The sequence below is a fragment of the Tyto alba genome, unplaced genomic scaffold (assembly GCF_018691265.1).
Source record: "Tyto alba isolate M040663 unplaced genomic scaffold, T.alba_DEE_v4.0 Super-Scaffold_46, whole genome shotgun sequence".
In the NCBI taxonomy this organism is placed as follows: Eukaryota; Metazoa; Chordata; class Aves; order Strigiformes; family Tytonidae; genus Tyto; species Tyto alba.
The window spans coordinates 17,528,423-17,550,070 of record NW_024881322.1 but is presented as its reverse complement, the minus strand read 5'-3'; the positions used below and the strand labels follow the sequence as shown (position 1 = coordinate 17,550,070).

The 21,648-nt window shown below is 38.0% G+C and overlaps 1 protein-coding gene across 1 annotated transcript in view; it reads right to left on the bottom strand.

Annotated features, from left to right (window-relative positions):
• The window catches only part of CNTNAP2 (contactin associated protein 2), a 1,392,626-nt gene that overhangs the window by 851,341 nt on the left and 519,637 nt on the right, over positions 1-21,648 (bottom strand). Inside the window, exon 4 of the mRNA XM_042806379.1 lies at positions 10,237-10,384. Within this exon, the coding sequence (XP_042662313.1) occupies positions 10,237-10,384 (148 nt within the window). The remainder of the gene's footprint in view (positions 1-10,236; positions 10,385-21,648) is intronic.

Sequence of the window (21,648 nt, the reverse complement as noted above, 5' to 3'; positions counted from 1 at the left end):
CCTGGGACCCAGTACCAGAACTCTGGGAATGGCTCAAACCTATGTCTCTCAGAGGAGATTTGGACTTGATATGACTAAAACAAATCTGTGCCTGCCCGGCGCTGGTGCTGGGGCAGGGAGAGCTGGAAAGTGGCAGCTCCGGGCGATGCCGCGAGCCTGGAGCCCTCCCGAGCCCGGGCTGCTGTGCACAGGCCAGAGCCCCCGGGGACATGGAGCCAAGGGAAGAGCAGAGCTCGCTGCCGCTGCGAGCTGGCCGTGGGCGAGAGAGCCCGAGAGAGCCTGGGCATGAGTGGGGCCTTGGGGGTGCGAGAGCCGCAGGCGAGAGCCGAGCCGAAAGGGCCCGCGGGAGCCTGACCCGGGGCCGTGCTCAGTGCCACGGAGGACAAGCAGCAACCCCCGGGGCCACCCTGGGGCCCCCTGGGAGTCTAGAAAGCTTCCTTCCCCCAGCTGCAGGGCACGAGGGCCACCTTCGTGGAGCAGGAGCAGAGCACCCTGCCAAAATGGCCCAAACGAGCCCTGGCAAGGGGCTGTGCTCAGTGCTGCAGAGGCAGGCAAAAACCCCCAGGGACACTTGCTATCCCACCCTGGGGGAAAAAAAGCCTTCCTCCCCCCAGCTGCGGGGCACGAGAGGCCATCTTCGTGGTGCACGAGCAGCAGGCAGTAACCTAGCCAGAATGGAGTGGAGGAGCCCTGGCAAGTGGTGATGCTCAATGCTGCAGAGGAAGGCAAAAAACCCCCGGGGACCAGTGCCAATCTGCCCCGGGGGAAAATTCCTTCCTGACCCCATTGCTGGCGATCGGCTGCTCCCTGAGCATGTGAGCAAGACCTGCTCCTCGTCCCACAGGCTGGTCACGCCTCCCAGGAGATGCCCCAGCCCTGTTCTCCCTCACCCTGGAGCCACCTCGGGGGCTTCCCAGGGTGGCAAAAGGCCCCGGCCTGATCGACCTCGGGGGCAGGAATCCTTCCCGTACCTGGCAGGGCACCAGTGGGTGCTCCAAAGCTCTGGGAGGCCTGGCAACATCTCTGCATCCCATTTCTTACGGCTGCTGCCCCTGGCTCCATGGGGGATGAGGATGGTGAGCTCTGCAGTGCTCCTCAAGAAGGCATTCCCTCGGTCTGGCCACGGCTGTCCAGCTGAAAAGGCCCAAAAGCCTCGGGCACCTCCAGGGCTTGGTGTTTCTTCTCATCTCCTGAGGGGTCGCGTCTGTTCCCCAAAGGCTGAAGCAGGATTTCCATCCATCCGATGAGCTTTGAAGCTGGCCCTGATAAGAGCTGACCTTGCAGCAGAGACGCTGCAGCAGCCTCGTCCAGGCCCTGGTCTTCCTCCCTCAGCCCCCCCAGGTAATCCCACCTCCCCCCAGGGATCTCCTCTGGGATGTCTTCGGGCTGCCCCCGGGCCAGCTCTGGCAGGGACACGGGAGGACGCTCCCTTTTATCCTGCCCCGGGGCACTGTGACGGCTGCGTTGCCGGGTGCTGCCATTGTGACACGGGGGTGACGGGGCCCCCACGCGCAGCCCCCTCCCCCCCCAGCCCCCTTGGGAGCGAGGCCTGTGCCCAGGAGGCCCCGGGGCCTGTCCCTGCCCTTGGTGGCCACGCTCTGGGCCCAGCTGCGGGGCGTCCCCGACGTGTCCTCTGCCGCTCGGCTCCAGGGACACACCCGGTGCTGCTCCTCTGCCCTCAGCCCCTGGCAGAAGCCAACCCCGCAGCCCAGAGACCGCCCTGTGAGCCGTCCCCTCTTCGCGCCAGAGCTGACGGCCACGAGGCCCCACAGCCAGGAGGACCAGGGACCTGATCTGGCTGGACACAGACCCGGGGAGGGTGGGGGGAGGATGTTTTTTGGCAGTTACATCCTGGAGGAAAATCAAAGTGTAATCAGAGGCATAGGGTGGGATGGACAGTGCCAACAGAGCACCATGCCCCATGCCTGTCAATGTTTGAGAAGCATTTGGACAATGCCCTTAACAACCATGCTTTATCACTGGTCAGCCCTGAAGTGGTCAGGCAGTTGGACTAGATGGTTATTGCAGGTACCTTTCAACTGAACTATTCTCTTGGAGGTCACTCAATGTCAGCAGCGAGCGAAGGGCAAGATAATCCTAATTGACCACTAGAGAAGGGGTCTATCATGTCACCATTATGAGATGGTTTTATCTGGGATAGAGTTAATTTTTTTTCTTAGTAGCTAGAATAGTGCTGTGTTTTGGATTCCATATAGGATTTGGTATGGGGAGAATACTGCTAACACACTTATGTTTTCTACTGTTGTTGAGAGTTCAAGGACTTTCTAACTCCCCATGTCCTGCCTGTGCACAGGTGCACAAGCAGCTGGGAGAGAGCATGGCCAGAGCACTGGATCCAAACTGGCCAGTGAAATATTCCATATCATGTAACGTCATGCTCAGTATATACAGGAGGGTCATCTGGGAAGGAGGGTGGTTCTCTGTCACTTCTGGGATTGTAATTGCAGGATCTTGGTATTTAGGGATCACTAACCAGGAACAGGCTGGGTATCAGTCTGTGTGTGCTGAGCAATCACACTGCATTGGCGTTTTGTACTTCCTATTATTGTTACTGTTTTATTTTTTTACTATTATTAAACTGGTTTTATCTCAACCCATGAGTTTCCCTTTACCCCTCCAATTCCCTCCCCCATTTCCAGGTGGGGGAGAAGGTGAGCAAGCATCTGTGTGTTGTTTGGCTGCCAGATGGGTTCAAATCACAAGAGATGGAAAAACCTGAACATTTTCCCTGTTTTAGACGATTTGGGAAAATCTGGAATCACAGTGACCTAATTCTCCAAAGCTATTCTCATAAAGATGGAATTCCAACTTTAAAACAGGTCTTTGTTCAGAAACTCAACTCAGTATATGGATATACTGCATATAACTCCCAAGGCTCATTTTTAACTTATAAAAGCATTATTATGAAGAGTTAAATTTGGTTATTTCCCCTCAGCAATGTTGACCCTTTAATATATGCAGTTTCATATCAGAGAACACTAACATTACCTTTGGCAGAGAGGAAATATGAGTTTACTCATAGAAAAACTCCATGCCATTTTGCTTAAAATAAAGATACAAAATGCATCATCTTCATCTAAACTTTAGGGAAAAAGCAGAATAAATTGAACAAAGCCTGGAAGTAACTGTATCTGTTTTATTCTAGACATGCAGGAAAATAAATACGAGTGAGGCCCTTCAGGCTCCAAATCAATGACACATAACCAAGACTTATAGTTTGAAATCTGCTGAAGTTTTTTGTTTCATTAGAAGAATCTCACCTGATTTCGGTAGTGAATAAGTCATCATGGACAAACAGATAAATCACCACTAACAAGAATGCAAGAAAATAATGCTGGGCTTAAGCCTTGATGAACATTTATTCAGGTAAAAAAGACTAAAGGCAAGACTTGTGATTATATTGAAGCGCTTGACTGTATTTACTCTAATGCTATCATCCCTACTTTGTGAAAAAACATACTGTAACTTTATTTCCGTTTTCTATTTTTTCAGATGTTTATGGATCATAAGGATATTTTTTAAATCTTCATCCTCCTATTAACTGATTACAGACAACTGTATGAAGACCCTTTCTGCAGGGTGTGTGGGCAATTACTGGAAAACCCATTAGAAAATGTTAGTCTGTTCTTTTCCACAAGGGAAGAGACAGACCTCATTTTAATAAACCTTAAACAAAATCTGTAAGATTTTATCATATTTAGCCATATATTCTGTTTGTTTAGCAGGGACAAGTTTTTCTCCATTCCACAGGAAAAAAATTAAAAGAGCTTTTTCAAACAAACCAGCTACATATATCCTTCTACAGGAAGTGCGGAATGATTAAAAAAATGTTCAAGTGTAATTGAAAACTGCCTGAGATTACAATTGAACAAGCTGCTTGGGCATGTACTCATACAAAATATACTTGTTTTTTTCTGACTGATTATACATTCATTACCAGCTAACGAATGAAACTCTAAAGAATAAAATGGTTGTTGCAATCCTCAAAGCCATGATGCTTGAAAATATCTACCAGTAACCTCATTATAACTAGAAACGGGAAAATAATGGACTTTTCAGTTTGCTGTCAGTTTCAAAAAGTTGAGAGAAAAAAAATCCATATTGAATCAGATTAACAAAAAGGTAAGGAACAAAATACATGTTCTTAAGAATTTTCATTACTACAAACTCATTTTATGTCTTTCTGAAATATTTCATTTAGGAAAAATGAAACAATAAGGTATTTGGATTTTTTTTTTCCTGTTTCAGCCTGATTCTTCTGATTTTAGAAGTAAGGTTTTTAATATAATACATAAATAATAATTTATATATATATATATTTTTAAATGCAGGAAATAGATTATTTAAGTTTTAAGTAGTACCTACTACAAAAATAGACCCATATTTGTTATTGGTAATGTAATAAATGGACCGAAGCCTGTTCTTACATAATTTTATGCCAAAATATATGAACGTGCATGTAGAAACAATCACAACCATCTCTTTCTAGAGAGGGGATGGAGGAAAACAATCTGTACCAGGAATGCTTATAAAGAAGACATTTTTGGTCTTAAATTGCAAAACTCTACTGTTTAAAGACTACCATGAACTGAGAATCTATGGAGGATAAATGGTATTCATTTTTATTACCCTTAAGGAAAAAAAAAAAAATGTCCTGCATGGCAAAAAGCTAGAAAGTATGCTAACAAAGAAGCAAGCACATATTCAAACAGATCTTTAAAAGTTTTCAAAGAAAAAGTTAATTTCCTTCACTCTTCCTAGTTCAGATGTGAGTATTCAGCCGTGCACTTTTAATGTCAGAAAGAGAATATGTGAAGATGATGGCTAAAAATCACAATGACTTAAATATACATAGAACTACCCAGTATAAAAATACTGAAATTTAAGAGGAAAAGGGGAAAAAGTTTGGATATTTAGCAGAACTCTTAACTGTCCCACCCACTGTCACAAGCAAAACTACCCAGTTCACAGGAACCTCTGATGAGAAATTGTTTCAGTTCTGTGGTTTTCCCCTCACATTAGAATCCCTGTATATTCAAAGCACTATTACTTACAGTGATTCAATAAAATTGCTAGAAATATGATAACATGATTCTACAAAATGTACACTTCAAAGTGTTTTTTCCTTTCTGCTTGTTAATATTTTTATGCAGTTCCACCATTTAGATGGTCAGAAAAGTCTGACCAGACAATTTAATGACACATTTATTATAAGTAATAAAATGTCATAAGAAGAGACAGGGAATACTTTATGCAGATTACTGGACTATGTGAATATTTTCAGCATTTAGGTGAATATTCACATAGGTACCAAAAGTGTAATAGCAGAAATAGGTATGGATACATCTATATACATATAGAGCTGTATTTTATTCAGCACAGGGTGTTCCAATAGCAATCATGACACTTCAAGGGACTTTGTCTCATACTTTTTTTTTTTCTAGAAAATGCTAGACTGGTGAAGCAAAATGCCAAGGGTATACTATTGAATCTGGTCAAGTGAAACTTGATCAGGTTCCACAAAAGGGAAATAATAGAGGCTTTGTCATCCACCTTAAATAGTCTCTCTGATTTTTAGATGCAACAGATGATTCTGGGCAGGAGAGAGGTGTCTCATTAAGTATGTATGGCAACCATGTGAGACAGTGAATGAGCGATGGATAGTTAGTGCTAATAGAATGAAATCAAGCAAAGGAGATTTCAAATATCACAGAATATTTCCTAACAATGAGTATAGCTGAATGTGGAATTAACTGCCAAAGGAAACAATGGCTTGAGTCAAAGTCATTTCAGGCAGACAGGATTAACTACACCAATGATTACTCAAAAGATCTGTTCAGCCCATAGTTTTGAGCCTTCAATACTTCGTAATCAGTTTTTACAAACATACACTTGGCTTATCCCTTAACAGCATCTCCAAACATTATTTTTGTTCTTGGAACTTGTTTACATGACCAAGGTTTTGTTCACTTTACTACCTGGACAGGAAATGTTTTCCAGCCAAACATTCATGATTTCATAAAGCCTTAAGGACTGTGGTTACTATTTCTTTCTTTTCCCTGTCTCACCTAAAAAAAATGAGGAAACTGAAACAGTAACATTTGACATAGCACAGTACAAGTAGTATAGCTAATAACTGAAATGAACAGATCTGCAAACACAGCTCAGGTGACATTTGTTCAGTCATGCTGCTTTTTAAGTAGTATTAGCAAACAGAGCTGATCAATGAACGGAAACAGCTAAAGCTTGCAGGCATTGATGGAGCTATATCATTGCTCCTGCTACCTACTTGCCTTGAGTATATTGACTATTTGCATGACTTTCTGCAATCTCCAAGTGATTTATTTCAATTATATCCTACACTTCAGAACTGAATCACCTGGAATTTGAAGATTCTCACCCTCAGACGTAAAACTGCATCAAAAAGATTCAGTCAGAAAATCAACAGTCACATCAAAAAAACTCTGTGAACAAAGGTATTAGTGAGTGCTTTCCACTCACAGGATTTCAGGACCCAGAAAGCCTCATCCAGTTATCTTGAAAAGCGTAGCCAAAGACTAAGCAATAGTATAGCTATTGCCATTTTTGTAGGCATCTATCTGCCACAGGATGGAGATTAAGAGAACTATTCACATGGCAATGATCCTGCAGGAGCTTATTATGATCTTCATGAATCAGTAGTAAAATGTACTATATTGCAGTCATCATAGCCTCCAGATGCCATGTCTTTATTGCCTGTCTCAAAAATTCATAAATGTGGACATGGGGGAAGATGTCACGTGCCTTTGCTCTCAGTCTCCAAAAGAGCGTTAATAAACATCTGCCATCAGTTTTAATTTAACTGATTCAGTCGATATTTTGCCTTTGGTTATATTACTTTCTTCTCTGTGACTTGCTTTTTGATAAATGATTTCACTGCAAGTGTGAAGACCCTTTTCCTCTTTCTAGAGTAAGAAAATGATAGTTTTAAAATAAAAGCTAAAAATCCTGTTGAACAAAAGTGTTATGTTATATAATAGTTCATTTGTCGCTGTTTTCCAAGCTTGTTTTTCTCTGCAAGATCTCCATTAACATAGCCATTAACAAGTTATTTATCAAATAATAATCCAATAATTTAATATATTTTTAATAAGACAGCCAGTTTTGCCCTACAGAGAATGAAAATATTTTTCTAAATTCGATGACACTGTTTATTTACAGATAAAAATACAAAGTTCATTCTGAATCTTGTTGTAGAGTGAGACCCTAATTCCTTTTTGGTGACTTCTATGAGCTCTGCTATTAGAAGATAACCCCACAGATCTCTTCTACAGAAAATACAAAGGTGCAGTTTCAGAGACAGACCAGATGTCAAACTTCAAGAAAAATAAAACAAAACTGAAAGGAGAAGATTTGGTAATGCTATGAACTTCTCTAGGGAACATATGTGAGCTCTAATCCCTCTCTGGAAATCACACCTCTTTTTTAACTCTACTTCATTGGACAAGGAAGAACATGGACTTCATCTCTGGTACAAAAAAAAAAAAAATTAAATGTATATTCCATATGCACGCCCAAACAAAATAGGAACCAGAAAATATGGCAATTAATGATATGATTTTTGAATTAGAAGTTTAATATGAGGAAGTGTTTTTCTTAACACTCTGAGACTAATGACTACATTGCAGTAATGTGCAAGGAAGGAGATTTTGTAGTCACGAAGTGTATGGTTTCCCCATTCAACCTTGCTTGCACTGTGAGAAAATACTTGATTTTTATATCTGAAAATGTGCTCCCTAAAGTATCTAAATAAAAGAATATATTCAATATGAATATATAAACTTATGATTGATATATGTTGGGCAGCCTTTTTATTTGGGTAATGTTTCCAAACTTTGGTGCAGATTTGACTAGAAGCCTATAATTTAATCAGGCTTTGAAAACTATTGATTATTTAAATGGCCAGATCCTTCAATGACAGCAGGATTAGTCTGCAAATCACATTTGTTAATGACAGTGTTTATATTTATATGCAAATATATGCACTTCTAATCATAAACTTAAAAACTGCCTCTGCCAAAGGACAGGTCTACATGGAATGATGTAGCATTATACACCTGGCTCCAAATGACGCATTTGAAGACAAGTTAGGAATTTGTACACTCTCTTGTTTCAGTAGTCATACCAAATGGCTGCCTTCCTCCTTGCTAACACAGTGAATTTTGAGTTTTTCTTCTCAACACTCCTGCTGCTACTTACTGATAGCATTTTGGGGACAGCCCTAATCCTACATGTAAAAACCACACTGCATTTCAGGAGGGTTTTGGAAAAAAAAAAGTCCCTATGCACATAAAAATGTAAAATACTATTATTAATCTTACATTAAAAAGCCCCAACAATCATTTAAATAATTTCTAATACAATTAGACCAGTAATACCCTCTCAGTAATACTATAAATTTATGTTTGAACACCTCAGCTCTTCTGTGTGCACACATTTTATCAGTCTTTTCATAGTTCCATATATTGTTTCCTTGGCAGATGCTTTTTATTCTCCTCCAAAAGTCTGTCAAGGAAGAAACTTTTCCTCAAACAACTGAAACAATTTTGTCATCAAGTTGTGCTTTATTTTTTCTCACATTTACACTAAACCTCTTAAAGCATCCTGTTGCATACTTACAGTACTGTGTCTATCCATTTAATCAAAAGAAAAAAATACTACTTTTACCTGTAAATTCTGCAGCAAAGATCATGAGTTTTATTGTTTGATTCAGCTACATTATTTCTGTTAAAGAAGATCATATTTCACAGTAAACTAGATGTTGGTTTCTTGTATCAAACACCTGAATTTGCATTTGATGTACAAGTAAAAAGGCATACTTAAAAGTATTTATCATGCTGCAAAATTAACCATGCTGTAGTGTGCAGTATACTTAAAACAGCACATAAAATATTTTAACAGTATGATGGTATAAACACTTGTTTACTAAGAGCCATGTACTGAATAATCACAGTAGTACCTAAAACTTCAGAATCTCAGTTTCTCCTTAAGTAAGAATCAATTTAGAATAACCCATGGTTCCTCAGATAACAGATATGCTATTGTCCTTTTACAAATGTATCTACTACCTGTGGATATTCTCAGAATAGCAGCGCAACACCACAGCAAGTTTGATTTGATTTCTCTACTAAGATACTGCAGTTGTTGCTAAATTCTCTGTGGCTTAATATGCATTTTTTAATTACGGCTTTAATTCACTGCAAGGAAGTAAGAAAAATAATACAAAAACTATATTCTTTTTGGTTCTTATTGGTGTTAAATTAAAGTATATATCCTTTTGAATATCTATCCAAATTGAAATAACAACTGAAATCACAAGCTGTTTTTTGTCAGTTAGGATGGCATAGGGCTCTCATATACCTTAAATTACCCAGTGAAGTCAATGGATGAGACTTCCAGATGTGCGCTTCTTACTTATTCCAACACCAGGTTATTAAAAGACAAACCTCACATAGCTCCTTCCAGCTAAAATACCAACAAAGCCAGAATACTGCATAAAAAATATGTACTTAGAAAAAGGACATCAGAGACCTAATTTTCTCTAGGTTTTCAGACTTTCTTTAAGCTCTGGATTGAATTCCAAGAAGGGCATTTAGAAACCACCCTTGCTTTTCTTAAAACATGATCAGTTCTGCTCTTAACTTCCGAAACATTTGTACCATTGTTCATCTAGATTTCAAAAGAAATTCTAAAGTCATATTCAAATACTAAAGGGAAAACCTCTGAAAAACACGCCACATATTTAGACAATTCAAGCTACTGATAGAATTCTTATTTATTTGCTCTAGCACCAGGCAATAAATTATGTCCTGTTTGCCAATTTTTACCCTCAAGACCCAAAACGACATTTGTCTGAATACTATTTTTTTCCTCAACTAGTCCATTCAAGCTTATGTAATAGTCAAAGTCTTCTGTAAAAGAAACTATGAAGATCAAAACGAACATCTTCAAAGCACTATTGAAAATTCCAATGTTGCATCTTCCAGAGAAGAACGAACTAGCAACTCAGAGTTAAGGTTACAATAAATATTTCATTAAGTCCTGGCAATAACTAGAAATCCTGGCACATATTAATTTATCTAAGTGAAAAGTACTTGAAATTCAGATTTAATCTTAGATCTAAAACCAGTTTTTATTTAGGGGAGGGGGGGAAAGGATGATCATGGAAAAACTTACAATAGGAGCAGCCATAGACTTCAATTCTTAATCCAATTTGGCCCTCTCCATTCCAGTCTAAAGGAACTATCCGTATATAACGAGCAATAACTGGATGTTGTAAATCATGCCGGACGACACTATCAGAGTTTGTATTTCCAGGAAATGCCTAAGGGAGAGAAGAAGAAATAGAAAATTTTTGTATTACATCTATCTCGCGTGCTATGAAGGTTTGGTTCCAAAGGGAAATATTAGATAGTGAAGTCCTCTGAATGTCTAGGTTTCATTGAAGTTTGGTTTAAATCTTTCCTTGATAGTGACCAAATTAACACTTGATTTACAATGTTTCACAAGAATACCAAAGCAGTAGCATTGAGACCTCTTTGTTCACAACAGGTATGTTGAAATCATGGAACAGCTGCTGCTAGGTAAGAGGGTAATTTATTTTGCATCATTAATCTGTTACTCAGTTATTAACATGCTAGTAAAAGTGTCCAACCAAGAAAGAATGATCATATTTCTCAAATGTATGTCAATGTCTCAAATTTCTAAGAATTTAAAAATCTTACTTTATTTTTGATGTATTACTCACTGGAAAGTGAGTGTCCATTTTTTTTTCCTTAGGGTTAAAGCTGTCACCCACAGCACAGCCTACTTTTGGTTAATAAAACATTGGAAGTTAGGAAAAAACACAAGAAATCTCAAGGGAGTTTTGAAAATCAATGAAGTAAATATTTAACACTTGGTTTGTAGCTTTGTCCCTTCTGATAAAATATTTCATAGCATCAAGCTTAAAAGTGAACAATGCCTATTAGTTAACATAATAGACTAATTTTTTTCTCTAGTCAGTTTATGGACAAACTATTCATTCACTGACGGCAGATGTTAAAGACTATCTTTCAGTTATTCTCAACAATTTCACAGGAACTTTCACACCTCTTCATATGTAATTTTCAATAAAAATTATTGTCTTGTAATAGTCAACAGAGTAATCATAAATGAGCAGAGAAAAGGTGACCCATTACTAGAGAGCCTATGAAAATAAGACATTTTTGTGCATGCTCGTCAAAAAAAGTAGGTTTTGTTACTGAGAAAGAAATATTCAGTAGTAGTATCTACAGAGTTGCCATCTCAATAAATCCATATAAAATCCTATAATAAATACCCATAGTGGGACAAAAACCAAAGAAATAAACAACTGGACTGCAAGGAATACTATGCAAAATATACCCATCAAAAGTTTGAAAGAGACAAAATTTAAGTCATCCCTTTGCATACAGATACAGCAATACCTAATTATGTACTCAGATACTATTTATTCCAAAAGGATATTTTAGATGAACAATTATTTTGTACAGTGCATAGTAGATCAAGGTGGTAAATGTAAGGAAGATCCACAGGATCCCTTCCTTGGGGACTCAAAAAATTATGACATATACTAACAGTTACATTCATGTCACTTTTTCTGTACTGCATCTATTAATGTGCTAAATGATGATGATGGCACTCTTCATAGCTGGGCTTGTAAGATACATTAATTAATGTCTATGAAGCACTTACATATTCAAGTGATAAATGTTTATAAGGAAATTAGCAATTCTGCCTTTTGAGCTCAGTAGAAGACAATATACAACAAAGGAAAAGCATACACTGAATGAGAACAAAACCCTCTAATGAACAGCTGCCTATTCTCTTAGTCTTATTCTAGGAATCACAGAACTTCATGAAGGGAATAAATGATTTGATCCTTTAAAGATATATATTTTAGTGAGCATGCAAAGTGATGCTCCATATTTCAAGACCATTTTCTCTTTGGGCGTGTCTTAAGTACTTTGTGGTACTTGACATAATCTTACCATAACACTCTTAATGTGGGGGTTTGCTGGTTGTTTGGTTTTGGGGTTGGTTTGTTTGTTTAATTTGCTGGAAATATTAGGGGTAAAGGAAGTTAAATATAGGAGGGCATGATATTTTCTGTATAATTTGATCAAATGATTGATGAAAAATTATTTTCAAAATCAGAATGATTTTCTGTGGCTCTCCAAATTTTGTGCTGTGATTTGTGCTTTACCAGACCTTTGTCAGAAAGAATTAGAGCCAAAACTAGAAGGTGATTGATATTTTAAAGGTTTCAATTTGTATATGATCCAGTAACCTTTGCTGAATTCACGAACACAGTCAATAGAGAATAAGACAGTCTGTCATTACTTTTTCAGATTATATAAATGTATTCCATTTAGTCTCCAGCAGAACAATATCTTTTAAATACAGACTTCATTTAGATAAATGTGGTACAGTAATTCATGCTCTGTGGATAATGCAAACATCAGGCCAAAATCCATCACTGAAAGGCTGAAAAATCAATTTACAGGAGATTGTGAATTATGTACTGTTGCTGTAAAATCTCCTTTTCTGACCAAGATTTGCACATGGACTCAGAAAGGCAGGTTTTCATTCAAAATTAATTTTATAGAATTTTCCAAGTCACATGTTTGTCAAGGTTAACAAACAGGTTAATAAGATTTAAAAGTATAAATTAGATCCACATTTCCAATAGGAGATTTTTTAAAAATTAGGAATTGAATCTTTGCCTAAAAAAAAAAAAAAAAAAAAAGAGAAATTTACAGTAAGAAACTCCCTTACAAAATTATTTTTCAGGAAAAGGTGGACATAGTTGTATAAAATAAAAATTTTTTCAGATTTTTAATCTCATGAACTCATTTAAGTATTGTTGCCAGATATCTGCTTTTTACAGGTAACATGGTTTCTCTTTAGCCCAAACTGGAAAAATGACCAAAATAGCTGACTTGTCTGTAAAATAGGTAGCACTGTCTTACCAGTCTAACTCTGAAATGCTCCATTCTGCATGTCATTTCTCTTCTTGTATTGGATATTGACTTCTGTAAGTTACTTTATGTTTCAGCTCACATTGCAACAAAAAGATTGGGAATGTTGTGAGCAAATATCACTTTTCTCAAAGGCAGTGCTGCACAGGACAGCAAAGTAATAAAAAAAGAAGAAAGGTAAGAAAATATGCCCCTAAATCCTTTCTAAACACTGCTTTTGAACATGCTGAATGGAGTTTTCGAAAGGAATCACTAAGAGCTTTGCAACTGTCTTCCTTAAGAGTAAAAGTTTTTCAGCTCCAACTGTTTTTAAAAAATTACCAGGGCAAGTTTATAGTACAGATAATATATTTTAATGGTACCATTAATTAAGTTTTTTAAAAGGAAAAAAAAAAATGAAGTCTTTGGCACAGGAGCTTTGTTCAGCAGAAGCAGCAGCAAAAAGAAACTGTACAATCTTTGAAAATCACTTTGGCTTTATCAATATGCTTCAGCCACACTACTGTACATAGAGACACAGTAGAGACATTCAGTATAATTTTCGTTGGATAAACAAAGAACCTGATATAAGGTTTTGTGAAATTTGGAAGAGAAGTTAGGAAAAGTTAAGATTCAGACTCAATTTTGTTTCCTGTATCTACAGAACAATGATATTCTAATCAATAATTATGAGTGCTAAAGCTAAATTATAAGTTTATAGTAGTACTGTAGTAAAGTATAGAAGAAAAGCAACATACAGCTTAATGGTATAGTTTAAGTAAAACTGACAAAAATGTGTTTAGTTTCCTGTAATAGGACAGTTTTGAAATACCATTCTGTTCTCAACTTTAAGGATACAGTAAGTACAATACAAAATCTCATTTTGGGAAAATGCTTTGATCATCTTTTATAATAAAGGATTAAAAAGAAATTCTCAGCATTAAAAAAAATGTCTCCAAAGTAAGAAGGCTCAAGACTGAATGAAATGTTATTAAGGTAACAACAGTAGCAGTTTTTATACTTTAACCAAAGAGGAAAAGAAAGTAGAACTGTTGGTCAAATACTCAACCAAATGAACAAAAAGACGTTTTCAATCTTTTAACTCTTAGTGAAACAGACTAAAAAAACCACACTTCACCCTAAAAAATCTTCACATATATACCAGAGAACCTAACTTGTTAAAAGGGAAAAATAATTCTTCATCTGACTTAATTCAGGTGAAGAATTCTTCATCCAAATTAATGATTTATTCAGAGACAAGTATTAAAATTACTTCAATGTATGTCCTTTCTAGGGTGATGTAAAAATAGGGCAATGCATGTAATAGTAAGATGGTAGATCTTTTGCAGTTAAGAGGAAGAAGAACAAATATTTTTTTAATAACTTTCTTTAATTACTAACAATTTTTTTCATTACTTTAATTATATACTTCCCATTATATTTCTTGACAGTTATATTTTGCCATTGTCATTTTATTCTCTCTTTTAAAGGAGGGAATAATTTATAGTTCTGAATTTATGAAAAATGTCTAGGCTTCTAGCTTTATTTTGCCACAGCAATAGTGAAAACACTACAGAGTCTATGTTCCATGGTATTATAGCTCTATAAATGGCTCTTATCATCAGAAACAGGATTTGCATATAAAGTCACATTAATAAAAGTGTGGTATAATAAAATATGGAATCATCTGCAGACAGACAGAAGATGTCTGTGGGAAACCTAACTGGGCTTTCTTTGAGGACTCCAAGTTGAGTTAAGCATGGAGCTGGCTAAACCTTAAAATACTTATTTTATAGAAAAATCCTCAAAATTCCAAACCAAATACTTTTCCATAAATTTGAAAGATCACAAACTTCAGAAGTTGACAACTTCGGTTATGGATGTCAGCCCTCTGCCTGCACAGCAAAGAAAATCTGGAAAACTTTGTTCTTCACTTGAGTTCTCAGTACTCTGCATTATTGAGGAGAGGAGCAGGGCAGGCTGTGTGCTGGGAGCTCTTGGCCAGTGCCACTGTGGAGGGATGTTTGGCATAGCAGGGCAGTCCAAATCCAGGGACCCTGGAAAAATTCCCTTCATATACCAGTTCTGTAGAAGCTGAGTGAAAACCATATGGATTTCAGATAAACCAAGATGTTTCAAAAATGCATTAATGTTTTACCATATGAACATTTTCCCCAAAAACCCGCTCAACCTAGTGAGAAAATGGGATCAAGCTCTAAAAATACATCATTGCTGCCAAAAGATTTCTCTGCTTGATACCTGTGAAAATCCATCCCAAATGTATGATGTAAGCTGAAACAGCAAGAATAAGAGGATCGGGTAAAGGAAAAAGTTATAACATTAACTTCAAGGAGAAAGGGGAAAAAAAAAAAAAAAAAGTTAAAAACAACACCTGGGAAGAAAACTGGTTGCAGAAAGAGAGAACAATTGCAAGCAAAATGAAAAAATGGGATGGGTCAGAAATCAACACATTTGGGTTTGGTCTATTTTATCTCAGTTTTATCATGTTTCTGTACTTTCATGTCCTAGTGCTGTATGGACTAAGAATAGGTGATAAGAAACAGTAGTCTTTTGCTTGAAAAACCACTTAATTCTCTCTATTGGACAGCATAATCAGTAATACTACAGCTTGCATAATCTACTCTTTCCTTAAAACCAAACCAAACCAAACAAACATCTTCAAAGCAAAACAACATTTCCATAGCATCATTCATAATCATCTCACACAGTAATGCATCCAAATAGAAAACTGGTATATGAAAACAATTAAAAGTTATAACTGGTATTTCCCTTATCCCAGATGATGAAACCTTCAAATGATACCTTCAACAGGTGCTGAATCTCATGGTTATAAAATGACCAGAGCTTCTAAGAACTCAGGACTGACAACATGTGGATAAACTGAACATTATAATGCTGCTGATGGTACTCTGTGCTCATACGATCTTTATTCTACTATCAGTGATATCAGGAAATTATACATTTCAGTGCAGTTACGCAAATCCTTCCCTCAGCCATGCATCTCTGTTATGTAAGTTACCTATGTTATGAGTGTAGTACAACCAATTTCTGAAAAACTACTCACATATTCAAAGTAAGGAACATCTAGTAACAGGCTTTTACTATAACTGAATGCACAACTTTTCTATGCTTAAAGTACTTTCTAGCATTTTTTAAACAGACCCATAATTTTGATCACATTACTCCCTTAAATTCTCTGCTGATTCCTAGGGGGTTTACTTTCAGTTTCAAATTCTTTGTATGCTAAGAACGTATTCAAATCATGTATGCTTCATAATTAGATGTATAATATGATGTTATTATCACTACATTCAAATAATAATGCCAAAAGCTGTATTTGTGGCCTTTTACCCTTTCACATCTCCAAGCAAAACTAAATGATTCTGCAACCTAACATTACTGATTTTTATAACAAAATATGCTAAAATTTTATAGACTGCTTAACCATTACTGTACTTAAAAAGAACTTGATCTCATCTATAGGAACACTTATTTTTTAACAGGAGTCTCAATAAATCTTTAAGGGATAATTCTGTCTTCTGTTCACAGATGACTCCTATAGATTTCAGTTTTGTACTGTGATTCCTAGAAAAAGTTTTTAAAACTAGAAGACAGAGAATTTAATGAATCACAGAATGAGATATGATACCCTGGATATAATATCAGATACTTGAAATAAAAACTACAAATAGGAGTTTCATATTCAGATCTGTCACTGAGCTTTAACTTGGTGTATTGAGTTTGTAGTTTTTCTTTGAAAAAAAAAACATAGAACCAAGAAACTCATACACAGAAAAACAAACTAAAACCTAAAACCCTCACATCAACATGGTAATTGTTTCCAGAACATGGTTAATATTAACAGCATGCAAGTGAAACAATCTTTCCTCCTTGGGCACTATTTTAGGATATTATTTTTGTTTCATTTACTTTGAGTAATGAAGCCTAAATCCAAAATTGAAAACAAAGGAAGAACTACCTCTCCACCCTATTCATACACCACACTCAAGAATTAACTGCTTTTCTCATACTTCTCATATATACTATTTGTTCATACCTTTTTATGTGTAGAAATATTACTGAGTTACCCATGCATTTTGCTAAGGACTGCTCTCCAGGACAGAACAGCAATCCTTTATTAAATTTATATTACATGAATATTTGAGGTAGGACATCTGAGAGTGCACATGTGTATAGACTGAGGGTTTTTTGTTTGTTTGTTTGTTTGTTTGTTTTCTTCCCAATATATCTATGGACATGGTTTGATCCTGGTCAGCAGCCAAACACCACGCAACCACTCACTCACCCTTCTCTTCTGGCAATGAGAGGGGACAAATGACCCAGGCTTGGGGTTAGAGATAGGACTGGGAGGGGAAAATCACCCATTATGGTCATGGGCAAAAGTCATACTCATTAGGGAAAGAAAAAAAAAAAGAACATACATTTATTACAGACACTAACAACACTTAACAGAGTAGGACAGTGAGAAGCATTGCCACATCTTGAGAACACCTTCCCCCCACCCCTCCCTTCTTCCCAGGCTCAGCTCTGCTCCCGATATCTCTACCTCCTCCCCCAGTGGCGCAGGGGCAGGGAATGGGGGGTGCAGTCAGTGCTGCCGCTTCTGCCATCTGCGGTGGGGGGAGCTGCTGGAACTTGTTCCCCCTGCTCCAGCGTGGTGATGTATGAATGAAGAGGCATTAACCAGATTGTTTCTCAAGAAAACATTAACTAGATAACTCCCTTGCGAATGAATGAGAGAAAAACAGGATGAGCCCACCATCGTCCTTGAAATAAGGAACTACTGAGCCACTAAGATAAAGGAGCTACAAGTTAGCAACAAAATGCATCCAACAAGGCCTGAAGGATGAGATGTGCATAACTACAGAACTGAGTCTGCGCAAAAGCAAGGGTCAACTAGCGAACACAGTGAAGAAGACGACGAGCCTTCATCAGAAGACCCCTGCCCACGACCACCAAGAGACATTGCGCAGGCACGATGGGGAGGGATTTGGGGTAGGGGATATGTTAATGATTTCTCAGAATTAATTGTAATATTCCTTCCCTATTCATGGAATTATAATGCATATGTATTAAGACTGATGAATATGTAACTTTGGCATCATAAAAGGGGGCTGCTTTTGGCTCCAGGGCACGCACGCAGTGGCGGAGCGATCCCCCGTGCATCCAGTGCTGAATAAACATACCTACTTTATAACATCACTGGTTGTAAAGTCGTCTTTCTGCACGTCAGTGGTCCCCCTCTCACAGGAGACAGTCCTCCGCAAACTTTCTCCGACATGAGTCTCTCCCACGGGCCACAGCATTTCCTTACACTGCTCCAGCATGGCTCACCAACTTTCTCCAACTGGAGTCCCTCCTATGGGCTGCAGCCCTTCCCGAGCTGCTCTGGCGTGGGACTCCCCCACATGCTGCAATCCTCCCAGCACTGAATTACAGCAGCAGGCCTACCTTTTCCCATGAGACCCCGGCCTTCTTCGGGCACAGAACCTTGATTATTCTGAGCAGGAGCAACAGGCCATAAATCAATGTCTGCTCCACTGTAGATCTCCATGGGTGGCAGGGGGGGCCGCCCTGCCGTCTCACCACAGGATACAGGGGGGTCTCTGCTCCGGCACACCTCCCCCCTCCTTTCTTCCTCCGTTCCTCCACTGACCTTGGTGTTCACGCAGCTGCCGCAACTCCTCCTCACAAGTCTGACTCCTCCTCACCACGTCCCTTCTTAAATATGCTATCACAGAGGTGCATCTGATTGGCTTAGTTTTGGTGCAGAGGTGGAGCTGACTTGGAGCTGGGGGACCTTCGAGAAGCTTCTCACAGGGGCCACCCCTATAGCCCCCCCCACTACCAAAAACCCCGCCACTCACTCAACCCAGGACATCCACTTAATGACCCTGTTACCTTAACCTGTAGACTCAAGAACAAGAGGATGCAAACATATGGATACTGTTAAAATTTACTTTATCACAGATGGCATCACAGCAAAGGCAGTAGCAGTCAAGCTTCTCCATATCCTGTAATTGAGCATAATATTATAGATATGTGCCAAATAGCTCAGCAGCAAATATCTGATTCCCTTTTGGTGTTGACACCAAAGATAACAGGAAAAACTTTTATTACCGATATTCACAAAGTTAGTAGATAATTTTCAGGTCTGCGTAATGGACAAGAGATTTCAACCCCTATGCTGAACCATGTAGATTTTGTTCATGATGACACAAAATGGTGAAAATTTTAGATTTTCTTAAAATCTAAAGTATACACCAAAAATATTAAAATAACATTAGCATTCTAAAGTCTACACTGTGAGTAGAAGTAATGTTTCCTGCAGAGTCTTAATGAACTCCTGAATAACATTATGATATTAATTTATTTCCATAATCACATGCTATTTATTACCCAGAGATTCATATAATACTCAAAGAAAATATTGTGATTATCTATCCTGATACCCTAAACAACTGAGGTTGCAGTACCTTGAGGTTTTGGGGTAATTTTAAAATTTTTAACCATATCTACATTCAACAACAAAACCAGATGAGCTTGATTTGGAAACTTTTGCTGATGAAAGTCTATCCTTGTCTTTGGAAATTTGTTCCCAAGATTTAAGATCCAGTATTTACACTTAGATTTAATTTGTGAAAATAAAACCTTCCAGCCATCGAATAATGTTACATCATTGCTGTCAAGATCAACTAATTGCATCATCAGTAAAAATTTCTTAACACACTGGGGAGTAATCATTACCTTGTTCTTAGTCTTAAATAAACTAAACAGATTTTAAATGTTAGACATTTCAGGTCACAGGGTAGGCCCACTCCAGGGATAACTTGGGGTTACATAATGAGTAAGACTGATGACTTTAAGATAGTTCCTTTATTTGCATGGGAAACTGAAACATGAGTAGTGTCCAAGCCTGTGGACTGCCAGATGGGAAAGGACTGTTCTCCATGAAGGTAACATATAGAGTGTGCCCTAAAGCACAGGACCTGGATTCTCTTTGTGGCATTTCTCACGTGATGCTAAACAAGTTGCAAAAAGTTTTCTAGTGTCTCTTAGTAGTTTCCTGGGCATGCAAAACTGTTATGTAGTTTTGACTTAATCTTTCACTGTCTCGGTTCCACATATAAAATAGGGAGTAAAAATTCACTTGTTTTATGGGGTTGTAAAAATAAAATAATACTTATTAAGCACTTAGTCAAGTATTTACATGGGTGCCTAAATTAGAAATCTGAGCCTTTTGTGGTTAGTCAAACAAAGTGAGAGACAGAAACTAAATTAAAAACTTGCTACTCTTCACTGGCTACACAGTAAAACATAAATTTTCCTGCATACAATATAAATGTATTCTACAAAATGGAGAATATAATCAACAACTTAGTTCCAAAAGTTGTCTAATGACTGATTCACATTAAAAGAAATAGAATACAAAAATCAGTGTGAAATGGTTATATAGATAGAATAAAAACTGCTTTTGTGTCAGTGAGTTATGAGGTTTTATTCATTAATAGACAAAAGTTACTTTTGCTACATCTTTGTAGAATGAAAAAGAGACAGGAAGAATGTGTTTCCAAACTAACTAAACACAACTTCAATTATTACTGAAATAATACCAGCAACAGCTCTCTGATCACTGACTTCTGGGCTACAAAGGGAGCTCTCACCTTGAGAAGAAGGACAAGCACAGAGGAACACAGTGTGGTCCTTGGTTTCTTTTCCTCTCTAGTAGTGATGTACTTGACAATTTTCACACATTTTGATACTTTTCAAAAAGCTTATATATAATTTTCAGGACAGCATTTGTTCCTTGTACACCAGTCTGGTCTCAAAGCTTCTTGTGTCTCTTTTACAGAACTCTACTGGGTTGTTTATATGAAACTTTGCAATCCGAGAAGTTGAGTCTGTTACTAGAGTGTGCTTCTGAGAGGCAGGTACAAACTCAGCAATGTCATTCCCTGTCAAGGCCTGCACTTAGTGCATCGGAGTATAAAACTCTGTCACCAACATTACTGTTTTCCAGTAATGGCAGGTGTTCTTAGTATCCTTGGTTTTCGTAGTGCAGACACCATGATCTTGCTGCTATTTATTAATCCCTTTCTCTACAACCAAAACCACTCTTTCAGATTATTTTTAGGAAAGAGGAGTGGAAAGACAAAGGAGCTAGGATCTCCCTATCTTTCACTTTCCCTGCCTTCTGTACTAATTTATCTACCATTTGAGAGTACTTTGAAAACATGCTTGCATGTAAATGCTGAGTTCTTCAGAAAGAAGACGCTATCATAATGTTGCTCTGTTTCTCTACAAGTTTACAGGAGGCACTTTTAGGAAATGTCTCTACAGCCATTTGATAAAGCTCTGTAAATACTTGTAATAGTACAAGCAGAGTAGACAGGAATGACTGCTGGCAGTTGTGCTTTGTTGCTTACTTACTGCATGAACTTCGACTAACAGCTCAATGTCTCTGAAACTCATTCTGTCTGTAAAATGGAGATAATACTTTCAGAAGCGTTTGCTAAGAATTAATTAGCTATTATTTATACACTGATCCTTGAGAACTAAAACCAAT